Source organism: Vanessa atalanta, chromosome 8 (assembly GCF_905147765.1).
Source record: "Vanessa atalanta chromosome 8, ilVanAtal1.2, whole genome shotgun sequence".
Taxonomy (NCBI): Eukaryota; Metazoa; Arthropoda; class Insecta; order Lepidoptera; family Nymphalidae; genus Vanessa; species Vanessa atalanta.
This window is the reverse complement of record NC_061878.1, coordinates 6,843,894-6,862,715: the sequence shown is the minus strand read 5'-3', so window position 1 is coordinate 6,862,715 and position 18,822 is coordinate 6,843,894. Positions and strand designations below refer to the sequence as shown.

Here is an 18,822-nt window from a genome sequence, read left to right as displayed (position 1 = left end):
CACGATGTAAAACAAAATATAATTTTATAATAAATAAATAATTTAAGTAGGTATGCGTGTATTCAATTTAATATTAATAAATAATTTTGAATCTATTACAATCTATAATTGCCTTAATTTTGTCCCTTAGCTAATGTAAAGTTGCTTGAATTAAAAAATATTATCATGGTATGGTGAGCATAACATTTTAATTGTAACCAAAGATCAAGAGTTCAAACTGTATCAAAATTAGAACCGTCTTAATCTGGTGCAGTGGGTCCAAAGAACCAAGGCGCCTCGCAGGTGACAGGCGGTGAGGCGCCACAGAAGATCTTTTAATATATTTTTTTCAATGGGAGATCGTCAGAACTGTTTGTGCCGAGGCGCTTGTTGTGCTTAAGACCGAACAACAATATACAATTCTTCTGTTTTTTTCCTCAAACTAATGTATTTGTATCGATGAAGAAGTTCTATAGGAATATGCTTCATTACTTACTATAAAACGAACCACGCATGCAGACATGGGTCAAAGCTAGTGGCTTAACGTTACTCATTAATTCACGTGTCAGAATTAAGGACTAACTCACGTTATATAGGAAACTTTGGTAACAAATGATTTAGTTTTATTTAGCCAATACGTTAAATTATTCTCGACGCCTTAGTGTCTTTATATTATACTAGCTGAACGTGCGGCTTTACCTGCAAGAAATGTATATAACTTTATCTATAGCACATAACCAACTGATCCCTATTTTACCCCCTCAATAGGTAAATTAAAAAAGTACCGTACGCTCTTCCCCGGGACGCAAACTATATTCATACCAAATATCATCTAAATCAGTTCAGCGGCTTAAGCGTGAAGGGGTAACAGACAGTTGGTACTTTAGCTGATATATAATATTAGTATTTAGTATACCATTAAATGAGGATGATCCTTTGTAAATATAATATAAATACATATATATTTTAACATTATAAATTCAACTTAACATAAAACCGGTATAAAACATTTTATAAAATGGTTAAATAATTACCCGGGTGCGGGTTTATAATCCTGGATTACGGAAAGCCTAACGCGAACGTCAATACCTCGAATGATTAATAGTCTCACGATAATCCCTGAGGTCGAAGCCTTCGTTTTTCCTTGTAACAATGAGCTCCACGAGGCTTTAAACTCGCTAACACAGGTATTATCAAAAGATCTTGGAATTTAAACATTGAAAGTAATATGAAAAATTGTATACAGCTTAGTAATAGTAGTTGTATTTCAAAAACTTAGGAACAATGACTACTTTTCTTCTGCTTAATAAAAATAGCAGAAAAAAAATTAATTACGTAAAAATTAATGATGATATAATTGATATGAACAGTATGTTAATATTGGTAGTTTAGTATTTCAAGCAGAAAAAGGGATTGGTGGCGATTAATTCGATTTTTCCTATTTCTTTGATGCCTAATCGTTTTTTTGATCGTTCCGATATAATCTCTGGATTGCTCCGTACGAATTAGTCTCTCGTGCGCCTTTCTTTGAAGATCTTCATTTAACCCAGCAATCCATCTTTATTTAAGTCGAGAACTATTTCAACCTATTTGCTGAGTGTCAAAGGAGTTTAATTACTTCTATGAACGGAAGAAAACTTATAATATAATAAAAAAGCCGTTCTTGATTGATAGGACGACCTCACGCTTGAAATAATTTGCGATCCCCGTTAGGAAAAACAAGTCCACCGATAATTTAATTGATGAAGTCCGTGACAAGGGTATCGCCGTCATAATTTGAAAGGAAATTTTTCATCAGCCTGAAGCGTTATGCCAAATTGAATTTGGAGCCACGAATATCCGAGTTGGCGGACGTTGTCGCCTACGTCACTTAAACAGATAAAATTACAAAGACATTTATAGAAACAAATTCATTTTAGAAAGATATTCGCATCTTGTCACGAGCTACCGAAGTAATTCGCTTAAAACTTGACAAATGTTAATTTAACTTTTGAGTCAACAGCGTGACGGGGGGGATAACATCTTTAATAAAAAATATATCATTTTAACCTTAGTGGAAAAAACATATTAAAAAAAAAACAACGGTTACAAGGCTTACATTGAAATTGCTAATAAACTAAATATTATTATTAATTAAGGAATATTAGTTCTCATCCGCGGTTACGCTCGCATTTTAGGGGTTTGTCGTCTGTGCTATGTCCTATATATATGTGTGTGTGGTCTTTCCTTTAAGTTCAAGCTTTCTCTATACCGAATTTCATTAAATTCGATTCAATATTTTGACCGTGAAAGACCAACAGACAAACAGACAGTGTTACTTATGCATTTACAATATTAGTATTATGATAGAATATTCTAGAATTCTTAAATTGTATTATATAGGTGAAAATTTATACGTTTTTGAAAGGAGATGTATAACGTGTCGTGAGATTCGATACGCTTTTATCGGACCACATTTACGCTGCCTTGTAGATGAGGGTTACTCAATTTGTTAACGTTTATATAGAATGGATTTCGATATTTTTCTTGGTGTATTTTACGAAGTGTTGGTAGGGATTTTAAATGAAATAACTCCACTTATTTTTGTAGTCCAAATATTTATATTTTAATACTATTTAATAGTTTTATTTAAACGATATGTTAACTACTATTGATACAATGTAATTAATTTTATACTTAAGTTGTATTAAAAAAACGTCTGTAATCCCAAGATGTATGACTTTCAATACAAAAAATAAACGATAACATCAACATGTTTGATTATTTTAGTCTTAAGTATTTTTAACATTTAAACGAAAGTATTTATTTTTACAAAATCTTATTCAAGGAGGACAAATGCTCAGTGTTTATATATTTACTAGTTTGTCGTTAACTTAACGCATGTCACAGTTAACTATAACAATTTGTTACGCGGTCCACTCTATAAATATCAATGGCCTCTAAATAAACATACAATAAATGGCTCAACGAGCTCTTACCGCGTGTCACATCTGGTCCTTTTAATTCATCAGCTGCATTCCAACAAAAAATTCGACTCGAAATCTCAATGGAAAGTCTCCCTCGGGATGGGACTAAACAAAACACAGATAATGTTCTATTTTTTTTATACGACAAATATTTTTACCTGCGGACAGATAATACAGACGTATATAGAATTGGTATTTGAAACGAAATGATCTTGAAGTAAACTAATGCGACTATATTTATGCGGTACACAGTTCTCGAGCTCGGTAAAGTATTTTGCCTTAAAATAAATAAACTTGACCATAACTAATACATATACGTGTATCGTGATGTTTTCCTTTAACGGCGAATTATAAACAAAAAATAATATAAAATTAAATGCATAACTCAGTGAAGCTTGTCCGTATTAGAATATGTGGACCTTAACAGATGATCCAGGTGGATCATCTGTTAAGGTCCACATATTCTACCTACTCATCCATTTGTACAAAATATTCAAGTACAAAACTTGGAAACATTCGAAAAATAATATTTTATATGCCAGACTTTTTTATACCGATTAACATAATTCTCTGAACTTTTACGTCCTTTATTAGTTAAATTATATTGACATACTTTTCAACAATTTAAAATTAATTAGGATTAGAAGGTGCTTTATTTGTTTTCATTTAATTGAATTAGTTCGCGGTTATATCGCGTCGGATTTTTTAAATTTTTATAAGACGTGATTTTTCTTTGTGATGAAATAACGTAAGGGACTTTCATCGTAGAATCTGTTAGCTCACACCCAGATGCATCATTTGTCGGACGAATACCAATTCGTCTGCTTATTTAACTTTCAGACAAAAAAAAACACTACCTTATTTGCGAACACTGAAAATTTGTAATCATTGATTTGACATTCGATAGATAAAGACACGACATAGTTTAACTAATCAACTTTTAATTATGAAAAATATAACACGCGTCCGTTTAATATAAGTTGTGTGAAATATGATAATAATAACTATGTCGTTACAATATTTTTAATAAACTTAATAACCAATATAGAAGGAAAAATAATAATATCATCTTCTTTCAATAAAAATTGAGAAGCGCTCTTTATTTGAATATCACGTCCTATGAATTAATAAAAAGAAACATGTACCCATATCTGAAACGTTTCCGTGAGTCTAGAGCTTTATCGGATTTTATTTATTGAAATGTTTTATAAGATAGCTCGAATAATCTGTTTTCAATATTTTGTAATATTATTTGTAAGATTATTACATTACAAATAATTAATAAATTCATATTAATCGATGGACTGTTACCGTCTGTTTTACCCAATCATCATTTTATCTACCGATAAACAGCGATGAATTGTATGAACAGTTTAAACGGTGAGTGAGCCAGTGTAATTACAGGCATAAGATATCATCTTGTTCCGTGTCTAGCGGTGCATTAACGATTTAGTCTAGTAGTCTATATTAATTCTTAAATGGTAACTGTCTTTCTTTATAGAAAGTCTTTATAATGTAAACTATTATCCCTTACATGTTAATAAATGTAAGTTGAAATGATCACATCTGATAAGTTACGCTATATTTTAAAGGGAAAATAGAAGTCACATCTGTTTTTGCTCAGCGACGTGCGTGGGTTCGAACAATTAGTCACAGGATGTTTGTGTACAGTACAAATTGCTCTGGTTCACAGACAGCTCGGCGTTATTCTTACACGTAGGCAACGTATTGTAATATTGCGACATGTCAGACGTATGACATATTTAGACAGATCCATCAGTAAGATACCAAATTGCTCGAATGCGAAGAAGAAAAATCGTGATCAACTCAGATTAATTTAACTAAATATAATATTTATGATATAGAAAAAACATTTCGCTTGAAGTCCCGTTCTAACCTGTGTATTTTAAATTGCACAGTCAAATTTAAGTAAATTCGCGCAGACTAGATTTGCGTAAACCTCATTGTGCTTCGAGAGTGTAATATAAAATCAAAGTACTTTAGCGATATAGTCACAAAGAAGTTGGTTGGTTCGGTCATTATTATATTGCTTTTGTTTTAAAATGAAGAGCGCTTATTATAACAGCATTTGTTTTTTGTAGGACTGCAATTTTGTAGGACTGATGGTACAGCTTGAGTGGCATCCATCTTTAATTTCAATAAATTGTGAAATTAGAAAACTGTGCAACCCAATCTTTAGGATGTCAACAATTGCACAAGTCGCAAAGCTTTTTAGCTCTGTACTACTTTTGAATTTCGAGATAAGGGCTCCACCGCTCTGGATCGAGACTCAAATTAAAAAATATATATATATTCAAAATTATCATTATATATTAAATATATAAAATTGCGCCTACTATACAATATCGCAATTGTTTTTAAGATAAAAATCAGTTGCAATTGTTTAAATGTGAAATAATATGTTTGTTTTACGTATAATTTATCTTATGACTTGGCGTTATCATCCGTACAGATTTGCATAAATTTAAATCGAAATGGTTTCAATAATTCTCTCGGCAAGATAAATATAATTTTAATTTGACTAATTAATATATAATGTGGTTTCACTTAAATGATTTATTACGAGTGCAATCAACAGAGTTGATATAATATTTTGTATCTAAATCGATGTAAGTAGTAATATAAGCGGCGTATGTATGATGCAAATTCTTCAAACTTGTTTTAATTCAATTAGTTTTTTTTTCTTCTATTAAAAGTTCCATTCGACTCCAGCAAGTGTCATTTTTACCACAGATTCCTAATGATTAATTTATATGTATACATCCTTGTTCAGTTCTCAAAATACCACTATGTCAAATTTCGACTACATAGCTTCGTCATGACAAGGTACCTAATATGTAATACCATAATACCATCTGAACTAAAAAATAAATATTTGATCTAATAAATTTGATTCTATTCTTGGCTTTAAAAAGTCAAGAATACAATCTTAAAAATACAATACAAAGCCGGTGAAATATATTATCATCAAAGTTGTAAACTATATTCGCTCACTATATTAACATATTAAACCTATAAAATTAAGGCAAATAAAAATTCACATTCACGTCGTAACAGCCAAACTGCGCTAAAATTTCAGCTGAAGGAGCGCTTTTGTGAGATATGAATGGCTAGCATAAAGTTTGATTAACTAATCCACTCAATGTTAAAACGTACCTAGTGCCTAGGTATTGCTCGAAGTTCCTAAATTGTGAGCTTGACGTGTGTCAACCGCCACGCGTCACTAACAAATAAGTTTCCAGCTGACAGCTTTCCACTAAAATACAGAGGCTTATAATTTAGGTTCGTTTCGTGTTTTTTCGTTTAATAAAAAAAAAAATATATATGAATTCAAATGGAGTTCATTTTATAGAAAATGTAACTGAATATTTACCATTGCGAAGTAAAACAAATGAATGAAATAATTTAAAAACTACAATTTCACGTCCGAAAAATATGATATCGTCAGATAATATTTTATTTTTTACTTAATATCAAAAATTTTAAATTCGGAATGTCGGAACGGAAAACGCAACTTTTCGAGAAGGAAGAATGCGAATTAAAAATAGGATACATTTTATATATTAACCAGACATATATTGGAATCATGTCGAAATGTTTTACAAAGCGCTCGTATGGTACCCATCTTTACTCGTACCTAAGCTATCATTTTTCACACCCTAATCCGAAGACGGGCCTCGTCAAAGGGAGCGCTTATCGAGGGTCCCAATTTATTTCCTGGGGATTTCAACGTGATATTGTCATAGTCTTGTCATCCTACGTTTCAGGCAAAACGTATATTGGACATATTACTCGTACAAATTTTGCTACATTTGTTGAAACGCGGGGGAAAAGATTGCAAAGCTTCTAATAAGCAAAACATAATTTAATAATGTACAAAATTGTTCTCTATTTGTTGAGTTTAAAAAAAAACTCTATCGACATTGTGTGATTATTAACCTTTTTTAATCCTTGTTTCAGACCATAGAAATATGACCCGCGTTGATGAGTAAATAGAAAAATGGTTGTTGTTTATGTAATTCTATCTTTTATAGATTCTAGATAGATCGAACGGCTTATATACAAGTTAGTTACACTGAGAAACAGTTCATGCTTTGTCCGATTATAATAACATTTATTGTATAGATATTGGCATTCGTAGCATTCAGAACAAAAACCAGGAAGAGGAAACGATTAAATAACGATTAAGATAGATCGTCTCCAGTTCAAACACATACGCACGCAATTTAAGGCGACAGAATGATCAAATAACAACAGCGAAGTAGCGCATCAAAAGCGCTATACGTACAGCGAAAGGAGCTTAAGCACAGTGCTGACTGCGCTTTTAGATTGGATTTACAAGACGTTGATAGTACGACTATATATTTCATGCACGAACTATTAATGAAATGGATTTCAAGGTTTAACGTCTATTGCATTTAAATAGAAGAACATAGTTCTCTTGCCATTCGATATCAACCTTTTTCTTTTAAATGACAGTAATTTTATAAAATTGAGGTATAAAACCTCCAAAATATAGGACATGTTATTGGAGAAATATAGATGGCTTGTTGTCACGGGCTTCGCTCACGTGGTAGGGGTATAAAAAGCCTATGTCCTTGCTTCAAATTCAAGCTTGGTTCTTACCAAATTTCATCAAATTCGGATCATCGGTTTGCCCCTTACTTTCGCATTTATAATATTGCTATTATATACATAAACATAATACATTAATGAAGATTAAAAAAAACTATTTAGTTCGCATATACTCATGGTGTATATTAAACGATTGATAACAAATTAAAAATTAATAATTCATCAATCATAAAGTTTCTAATTTTGAACTCTACTTATTATTATTTTTAAATATGCGTACATATAATCTTATTCTATCCGATGAAGCTCACGGGTACTCCTGAGCCCTCGAAATAAAAAAAGGTTACTCTCATAATTAGCAACTGAGTTTCTAGACGGTGCTTCTAAAATACATTAGAATACGAAGTAATTAACTTAAATCGTATTAACAATAAGAAATAAACAAAGAGAAGAAGAATAAGAAATAGAAAAGGATACACTCACGTCGATTATTTCTCCGTAAATCTCTTTCAAATTCTTACATATTCATATTTAAATCTTTTTTTTTCGTTCTTATATTGAAATTGTCCAATAATTGAATCAGTTTTTACTCACCAAAAAGTTATTGCAACAAGGAGTTTGATTTTAAGTTAACCTCCTACATTACCATTTTACAGATTGTTATTTAGGAAAACTCTCGAATGCATAACGTTAGAGAACAATGAGGAGGATAAATATATACTTTTTCCTGATCGACAAAGGATATATTATCAATGATTATGGTTTTATTGGTTCCGTGGTTGATGGACCGTGACTGTCTGTCTGGATGAACACGAACAGGGGATTCCGTTGAGAAATTGCCCTCTTTAAGCCAAACATGTATTGTTCGCATTCAACGTTGTGCATAATATTAGGATAATGTTTTTAGAGTTGAGAGAAAAAAAGGTAACTTAGTATACGAAAAATTATAAATTCTGATATAATCATCAAAAATATAAAGTAAATTGTTTTCGTACGAACAGAAATATAAAGTATATCGCTCTAGCAGTGTGCCGGATAAAACGGTAAATGAAAAAGGCTAACTGTCATCCCTGATTTCACCCACCTGAGGGATGAAATTTCAATAACGATATACTGACTATCTTTCACTTATAAATCTAAATACTAATTTCCATACTTTTCAACAAAACTTTCAAACAAACGAACTTCCATAAAAAAAAATCATCTTGAGTATCACCCTCTTAGCTGAAGAATTTTCAAAAAAGATTTAACTTATTAACATAAGCAAAAATACCGATTTCCATATTACTAACAGAAATGACGAATTTATTTACAAACTTTCAAACCCAATTTATCCCCTTAGAATATGTTTTTTTTTTAAATCTTTTTTATATTTTACGTTAAATTTTGTATAATTCAGCTTAATATCCGTAAAACACATTCCAAAACCTCGGCTGAATTACATAAACTATATTAAACATTATTAACGAAAGAGGTCATTAAATTGTCAATGTAGGGAGGGTTATAACGACGCGTGCGCAAGTGTGGTAATAAACTCATAAATCAGATAATTAACCCTCCAGTCCTTATGAACATCGTAAATTTTACGGTCTACCTCATAACATATGTGATGTAGGCTTAGTATGCACATAACGTAACCAGCGGACTTAAGCAGTGAGCTAGTATCGTCTAAGTCTGGGTATGCCTTAAGCCAGATACTTTGGAACAATATCCAGGCTTTAAATTGTTTCGAATTTGCATAATGTTCCTAATATTGAATCATATTGAACTAAGTTAGCGGAGAGATAAATTTCAGATTATTGAATCGTGCGATTTCTATAAATTTATCGTTTTGAAATTGTTAGAATTTATCGTCTATATCTTTAATATCTTTTTGTTGTTAAAGAAACGTATTAGAGTGAAAATTTACTTAAGATTTATAACATGTTTAATAATCAAAGATATAATAAAAAAACATTATAATAAAGTTTAGTAACGTATTAGATTTATTATTGTTATGAAAGACGTATAGTTAAACAATTATTTATCTCTATTTGTCATCATAGATCGACATTCGTAAGAAGACATTGCTTAACAAATTATGTTCAGGGGAACATCATACATTGGTAAAATATATGTAGACAAATAAACACCTAGATTCCACTTCGACATTCTGTATCGAAAGTTCAGGAACACATCCATAAACAATAAACCAGACCCGGTTGTGTTAACAACCGCGATTGTTAGTACAGAAATTATTTTAAGCGCTATTACTACGATTTACGTACGTCGGAGCTTGCAATGGCTGTAAGACCTCACATTATTAGATTACATTGGAAAGAAGAAATATTTACAATTCTAGAAAGAAGTACAAATAGCTGAAACGTAAATTGTTTATTCTAGAAAAGTCGAAATGCATAGCATTATATATGAATGCTCTTTTCGCATCAATGTTATCTTTACGAAATCATAATAATATTTGTACCAGTATAACACCCCTATACGTAAATTTTATTAGAGAATGGAGTTCGTTTAAGGATCGCGTGACCGAAACTATCATGAGCGTAAAAAATGACTCATCCTATTTTCACTTCCAATTCGAATAATAAAACATATGGTGCCATCTGACCACTGAGTAATGCTGTCACTAAAACTTATCAAACAATTTATTATACACGAATGTATAGGAAATAGGAATAATGTATATATATAGGAAATTTTGCAACAAGAAAGATGAAAATGATGATAGTATTTATATAACAAATAGGGTACTTATGAACCGTTAAAACATACAAAAGACGTTGGGAAAATGAAACAAATAACATCGTATAGACTCCATTTATCAAATTGTCCCAAGACATACAGCTACAACGTCAAAGCGCCTATTCAGACTGAACTCATGTAATGAAAATTAATTCACTTTTAATATTTAGGTCTTATATATTAAATACTCATATTAGTGTTTATTCATTCATTATGATAAACTCGGTTGATGATTGATTTCGGTCTCGGTAGACGATAGATTTTACGCAAGATTTTACGCAAACACAGTATGTGTCATTCATAATCCGATGGACGGCTAATCCAACACGATTGAAAAGGGTTCAGGCGCCGGAATAGACTTTTCAAGCTTTTCAAAGTACGGGATTGTAATGAATGCTAATGATAATTTCTCAAAGAATCCAATAATTTTGAAGTGACCAAACTGGAGTTTGATCCCAGGGCTTCGAGATTGTATTCTTATGACTATTAAGCTATTGTCGCATTTAAGTACTAATTACACTATATAAAAATGTATTATTATTACAGAGTCCTCCGGTATAAATCGTAATGATACATAGCCTTCTGGCGTTCTGTGAAATATAAAATATAACCAAAAAAAAAATGGGATTTAGACATAGACAATCTTAGTAATTTTTACCAATTTTATTATATTATTATATTCCTCAGCAGTTTTATACTCACTAGATCAACGAGGCAATCAACGGTACTGAACAATATATATATATATATATAATAAAACATATTTCAAAAGCAACGACATACGAACGCTTAAAAGTAATCCATTCATTATGATGTGACAGAAATAATCTATTGACTATTTATTTCAGTGTGATCCATAAATGTCATTCACAAAGACTAATAGAAATCATACGTGACACAAACAAAAGGTTTTTGTATTAGTAATCTTCGTAAGCAATTAACATTATGAGGGTTCTCGTTTTAAAAGGGTCAAATGATATAGGTCGATAAACCCCGGTGCATTCAGCCGTATCTCCGGCCAATCACTATACGCTGTTAAATCTCTTGAATATAGTCACAATTGTAGTCATTCGTGTCTGTTGCTCATTCATTAATGCATTTTTGAATAATACAACAGAAAAATTAAAGAACGCTTTCTTCTATTTTAAAAGAACCTTTTTAATTCAATGAAAAGAAAAAATATATATAAGGGACGATATTAAAAACATACCATAAAAGCGGTCAAAAGATTTTGTATTTTTAATTGGCTAGAACTTTTTCGAGTACCAATTTTCAACTGAACTCTTGAACGAACGTAAAAAATGGTCTTTCTCATGGTCTGTCTGTTTTACGATTTTCTTGAAATATTCTCAGAACCACAGATTTATAATTAGTTCACCTCTTCATGAAACTTGCATGTCATGTCGGATGACAATCTGTCAAAATTATTACCCAGCAACCCGCATTGGATCACGCGTGATGTAAGCTTCGATACCTTCCCCTTAAAAGGACAGCAAATCATTGGCCAGCCGTGGGAAATGTAACAAATTGTCACATTTATTTGTGATAAAATGAGCATGTTTGTCAATATTATGGTTTTCTTTAAATATTGTTTACGACATCAATTCCGATATTTTTTTTAATATAAATCACGTCCTAACTTCTTAAAGCGAAATTAAACACACATAACGTTTATTTTACTATTCAATTACTATTAATTATTTTTCTTTACTAATATTTTATTATTCGTCTTCTATTTGTGCAAAAAACACATTTGTTGTTACAAAAAGTCCACCAAAGAAATATTTTTACATTGACGTTTCTATCATACAGTGGACATAACTCAGATGGTTTGAAATCTGACGTGATGTACTAGGTTAAATGGGATTTAGGAGACAAGCCCTATATCATGCATGAACATCGGGTACATACGTAATGCGATCTATTGTTTAAGCTGGTTATCACTGACTTTTGAAGACCTATACAGTTTCCTAAATTAAATTAACTAACTTTTATATAAATAATTTTTTTTTCTTTTAAATAATTTAAGAGGTAAACTTACATATATTGGAAACGAATGCTTTTGTTTTTATAAACGTTAAGCCTAGTTTAAATGAACATATAAAAAATAGTACCAGCTTTATTTGCACTCTTGTTTTCGTTTTTATTCAGTTTGAATAAGAGTTTGATACAATATTTGTTCATAAATTATATTTCATACAGACGGATTCAAATATAAATATACAGTCTGCAATAACTTTACCATAATTCTTTTTTTATTACAGATCAGGAAGAGGTGCAGCATATGCGTGTTCAGAAGGGGAGGGCAATGCTCCCAAGTCGTGTTGCGGTCGACCCCCACTTAGACTATGCGTCTTGTTCCTCGGTGTTGTTGGCGCCTGTCTTGTGGCCGCTGGTGCTGTGTTGGGAGCACTGAGGCCGCATCCGAGAGCACCACTCACGTTACTGTTACTTATGATAGGTAAGCACACAATTCTGTACTTCCTATTAATAAGCCTTATTTCATTGATATATCATGCCGACTATACTAATATATAAAGTTAAAAGGTTGGTTCGTTTATTTGAATAACCTAATCTTAGGATCTCATTTTCTTGATGTTATTGAGGAATATTAAAGACTATTCCTATTTATACATACCGATCACAATCCATGTCACAATCAATATTCTACCGCCAAACAGCAATGGCATGTAATGAATTTGTATCGGCATGCAATATAAACAAAGGTAGTACGATTTTGTGTTATTGATGCTGGTACATTTTCTACTAACGGTTTTAGGTAAAGCATCTTTTCAATATCGCAAGTGTTGTATGTGTGTGTTGTATCTTTAAGCAAGTGTTGCACCAATCGTGACTTGAATTTTATAATTGACAAATGTATTTTAGCATTTCTTGCATAGTATTTAGGCAACGAACTACATATAAATCAATGGTACCTTTTCCGTCAAGGTGAGAAGATGTTGATTCGCTTGCATATGGTTACAGTGGGCGACTCATGCAAGCAGCTTTAAGGGGTAATTTTGATGGAAAATGTTAAGCCCTAAGTTAATAAAAAGTACAATACGGTTCATTAACATTGAACTAATAATAGTTCCTCCATCCCGGACCAAGAGTAAATGTGTGGCTAACATTAAATTAATTTAATACTTTTAAATAATATTGATTGATTTCAAAAGTAGTTACATAAGTAAAGAAAAATCAGAATAATTTTGTAATACGCAACGGATTGCGATTGTGAATACTATCTTTTTGAATTTTATGCTATCCTGGTACTTCAAAGTTGCCAATAGTGCCCGAAACAAAAAAAAAAGTAATTCGCATAGTCCTCGAACAATACACAATTAACAGTTTTATAAAAAGAAAGGTAGTTCGTTAACTTCGGGCATATGATGTCGAATGAGTGTAGTGCTATTTAGTACAAGATTCGTTTTAAAATTTAACTTAATAAAAACCTTTGTCAGCGTAGTTTTATAAATTAGAGTTAAGTAATGATAAAGATTTTATTGAATTTGATATCGAACACTTTTTATTATTAAAAAAAGCACAAAATTACAGCGTGGTTAACTTTATCAATCAAGTCTTTTTTTTTGCTTATCAACTCGTTTGATCGCTGAACAGTTCACTGAACGTTCCGAGCCACAATTTTTATTCTTTTTAGGAACGATCAAATTTAAACTGTCCGTTATACTATGGGCAAACTAAATAAGAGTGGCTATAAATACAGCTGCCGACAGTTGTCCGTAAGCGTTCGCGTTTTAATAAAATTTAGGTTCAAAGCGACACCGCTAACAAATGGCTGTAATTAACCGTGAAACAATCCGGGGAGACTCATTGGATATTCGCTCTGCATATGACAATAACAACTCTGGCCAAAACCTCATTACATCATTCACGAAGTCGCCTCCGCCCTTCATCGGGCGAAGTTTTCAATTAAACTTCGAATGAGTTTTGGAGCTGAATTAATTGGATTTTCATTAGCGTTGGGGACAAATGATGTTGTTACAGGCAAGCGATCTATTGTTTTGACGCTAGAGCAATTTGTACGCGTCACTCAGTGAACTTCACACATCAACGTAGAGTCTGTGCCGTAGATTAACGAACTAACCGAATATTCGTTACACTATTTGTACGGGATTCGTTGAAACTAATAAAATATTTATTATTATTATTTTTATTCAATTTAATGAACCTTACGTAACATATTTTCTAAATAAGCGTATATTTATTTCTTATGCAACTACAAATGCACCGTTCCTACCTCGAACGGCTAGAATAGGAGTCGATGTGGAACCTTTATATTGAAGGACAACGATATGAAGAAAAAGTCTTGCATTTTTGAGCTAGTAATCTTTTCAGGCGTATACAGAACAACTCACCAAAGTTAAATCACAATCGGATAAATGATAAATCTTCCTACGAATAATTATCAAAAATATTTTACCATTAAACCGAGACTGACCGAAAGCGTTGTTGCAGCGTTGCTCGAACCCGATAAAGGCTTTTTATAAAGGTAATGCTTTTCTCTATGAACTTCAATAGCACAGGTGCGAGCCATTAGCGCGGCAGATCAAAGCGGAACGTATTGTTCGTGATCACGAGCTCGAAAATAATTATCTAAATAGTCGCTTACGTACTTCCTTCACCTTTATGCGTTAAATCTGTTAACAGAATATGTCAATGTAAATATGAGTTGCATTTTTCTTTTCATTAGGTTTATCAACACATGTTTCTTACCTACTTGTTAGTAAAAACTTTTTAGATTAATGTAAAATTGAACACGTAATTTGTGTTCAATTTTACATATTAAATATATTATATGAGTATAAATAGATAATATTAAAATTGTACAAGTTTTAAGACGCGTTTGTTATATTTACGGTATAATTAACAGTATAATTGATCGGGTATTTGGATGAATAATACAGATCAAAGAAGTAAAAATATCCAATGATAATTGAAATGTTCAATCATGTTAATCAAATTGACCAATCACTGTTTAGTTTTTAAATACATCATTAGTAATTAAATTCGTTCACATACAATTAAGGGTATCATCATTACGACAAATATTGGCTAATGCATTTTAATACCTTGAAGTAATCCAGACCTTTGTTGTAGAATATAAATATGTTATAGAACGTCTAATAAATTCTTTTTTTTTGATTTGTAAGTAAATATAACTATTTATTTTCAGGCATCGGTGTCGTGCTAGTGACAGCGGCCGGTTTAGCGTGGCGATTGGGTGCTCGTGACGCTCCCTGCGCTTTGCTGGGGCTCCGGCGGGCATCGTGTCGTCGCTTAGTATCCCGCCTTCCACCGAGCTACGCTCGCCCGCACCATCCTTATGCGGCCATGTTGTATCCGGAGTTTCATTACAGGCCTCCACCGCCCACCTACCAAGCATCTATGCAAGAGTATAGACTCAGGTAATTCTAATTACCTTCAGATTGTAATGAAATTAAATCAAATCTAACCCACAATGTAATTATATTTTTTATATGTAAATCCTGTTTATTTAAGATTTCATTTTGTGCATCTATATTAATATCAATGCGAAAGTAACTGTCTGTTAAGCTTGCACGCTTAAACCGATGAAGGACATATGATAATTTTTTAATTATCCCCTGGGATTAAATACTTTACCAAACAAGTATAATTTTCGAACGGGTGAAACCGCAGGTTCAGCTAGTATTCTATTATTGAGACTAATCAAAGATTGATTAGCGATAAATCTATATTATGCAATAAATGTATCTATGTATAGATATTTCTTAAATTAACTAGAAATAAATTATAATTAATTAAATAACTCAAGTGTACATGACCCTAGTTGGTTATTTTAATTTATTCAATAGACAATCAGTCAAAATAATACTTTTAAACAAAACCAATAAGTGTACTATGTTGTATAAACTAACAATGTTAGTTTTAATCATTATCATGACTCAAGATCATATACTTCCCCTTTCTTTGTATTAAGTCCACGTCATTCAATAGTTACAGAACTTAAATTGAATTCTCAGCTCCTTGAAATATTCAAACTACAGATAACAATTGCTTCGTGACTGTCGAATGTTACACAAGTCTAGTTCTGAAGTAGTTAAACGTTTGTTTCCAGGTTACTTCTCCTAGACAGAAGTGCGCCAGCGGTGTCCCCGCCACCTACATACAGATCCAACTCAGCCAGTCTAGTCAGGTACCGCGCTAATCGTTAATCGATACACTCGTTAGCTAACAAATCAAGATCAAACTTTTTGAATTTATTTATTTTAATCTCATAAATTGGAACACTAATTACATTTTAGATTAAAATCTTTGATGGAAGCATAACAATACAATCTGAAAAGAATATATTTTTGATATACAAAAATATCGACTTAAGCTGATTCGAATCCTTAACCACCCACCAACGCAGAAAATGGCAACAATTATATCGCTTTCATTTTAAGTTTAGAGTTTTTAAATCGTTTTTTTTTTAATAGGGGATCAACAGGAGCTGCGTGGTGTGGCTCCGAATACAGCGGACCGCCATCATATCGCGCGCCTCGTGCGGACCCACCCGTCACGGTGACAGACGCGCTTCCAACTCTCACTCCCCTTGACCTCAAATACGCCGACGATACGATAGAATCCTTACCTAAGCCTACAGAACAGGAGAAGGATCCAGACGAACATCTCGTGACTATCGTGCACACAGAGGCTCAACCTGTCATAGTAACGGTGTCCGGCTCTGCAGCACTAAACGAAACGCACATGCAGACGCAGCCGCCCTCCGAAATCGACATCTTAGCACATTTATAACAAACCAGTGGACTTCTATGAAGCGTAATGATCGAACCAATGTGGTTGGTTTATAGTGATACTTCGAGTGCTATTTGTGAGACGTGATTAATGCCCTTAATACCATATATAAGTGAATATATTATGTGTTATAATTGTGTCCTATGCAAAGATATGAATGTATTGTACGAATTTTATGAAATTACAACATTATTTAACTGAATGAATGAATTATCCAATTCTCTACATGAATGCTATTTCCAATTCGATTAATCTCGAATCGAAAATAAATCAAATGCACTTTGGGGAGATCGAATTTGCCGTTGACTAAAACAAAGCCTATAAACCCTATAAACGATAATTTTGTGGTAGCGACAATGTACCATACATTCATTTGTCTGTATTTTGTTTGAAATGAAGTGGATTAAAGTACCTTATGTAGATAAGTTATATAATGTAAATAAAATGCACTGATGACTAGGTTTTGATTTGCTTGATATTAGGTTAGCAAAATGTGCCGTGTATATACGAATAATATTAGTTGAATAATTAAACCAAAAGCTTCACCGTAATGTACAACATACAAACATGTTAAATATATAGTGCCAATGGTTGTTTAATACACGTATAATATTTGTTAATTATATTTCAATTATAATATTTACTGTTACTTGCTCTGATATGCGGAGAAACCTCGCTATGTATTTGGGTCGAGAATTTATTTGTATCTCATTTATAATATTGATTTAATATGTGTTTTCAGCTTTTATCTAAATTTATCTTCTTTGTAACAAGCTATTAATATTTAAATAGATTTTAAGAGAATAGCTGTTTTAATCGAATTGTAAATATTATAACTATGAGCACATGACAATCCTTAATTGATTATAATTAGGCTTGTAACGAATTCGAAGCTGGCAACAGTTAACTGTCAGCTAGCTTCAAGGTTGTCACTTCTGAAGCTGAAATTTTCGACAAATCGAGAAATACCAAATGATAAATTAATAACTTATAAAGATTTAACGATAAAAAAAAACTTTTTTGTTACTGTTTGAATGTATAAAAATGTAGCGTCAATTTTGTGTAATGAATGAATGAAGCATTGTGTTAAATGATTGATGTAATTCGTTAGAAGTCTACTAATAATAATGAATCATTAATTATTATTCCTTATTTAAATCGGATGCCTGTCACGTATAGTATTATTAGATATAGGTATACTTATTATCTTTGAACTTCTTTCATATAAAAAGTTACAAAATTTTTAATATTTCCCACAAATCGATTTTTTCTAGTACGGTCTTCTTTATTATAACAATAGCAAAATTAAATAAAAATATGGATACGTGACGGAACCGTTTTACTCGTTGATTGAATAGATAACAAATAAATTATCAGTGCAGATCTAAGATAGATAAGTTTCATGTATCATATCTATTGTTGCTACTAACGATTGTAACAATATATGTAATTATTATGATGTACATAATGTTAATTGTAATATAAGAACAAATAAAGATCTTTAGTGAAACATATTTGAGTTATTTCTATTAAAAAACAAAAAAGAAACGAGCGATGATTTGCTTAGTTTTTTTTTGTTGGCTACCATAAATATACCCTTACTGTACCAAATCCACAGTGGCTATTTTCTTTTTGATCTTTTGCATTCTGTCTTCAGCCTTAATTCAGTACTTAAACGGTATTCCCGATCAGAAGTAGTTTAGACTCGAAAAGAGGTTTGGCTATAACATACACATGT

General features: G+C 31.9%; 1 protein-coding gene across 1 annotated transcript in view; it reads left to right on the top strand.

The window, feature by feature from the left end:
- LOC125065924 overlaps positions 1 to 18,584 on the top strand; it is an 86,669-nt gene extending 68,085 nt beyond the window's left edge. The window contains exons 2-5 of the mRNA XM_047673784.1: positions 12,548 to 12,744; positions 15,478 to 15,709; positions 16,402 to 16,479; positions 16,766 to 18,584. Of these exons, the coding sequence (XP_047529740.1) occupies positions 12,548 to 12,744; positions 15,478 to 15,709; positions 16,402 to 16,479; positions 16,766 to 17,084 (826 nt within the window). The 3' untranslated portion in view covers positions 17,085 to 18,584. The remainder of the gene's footprint in view (positions 1 to 12,547; positions 12,745 to 15,477; positions 15,710 to 16,401; positions 16,480 to 16,765) is intronic.
- The last annotated feature ends 238 nt before the right edge of the window (positions 18,585 to 18,822 follow it).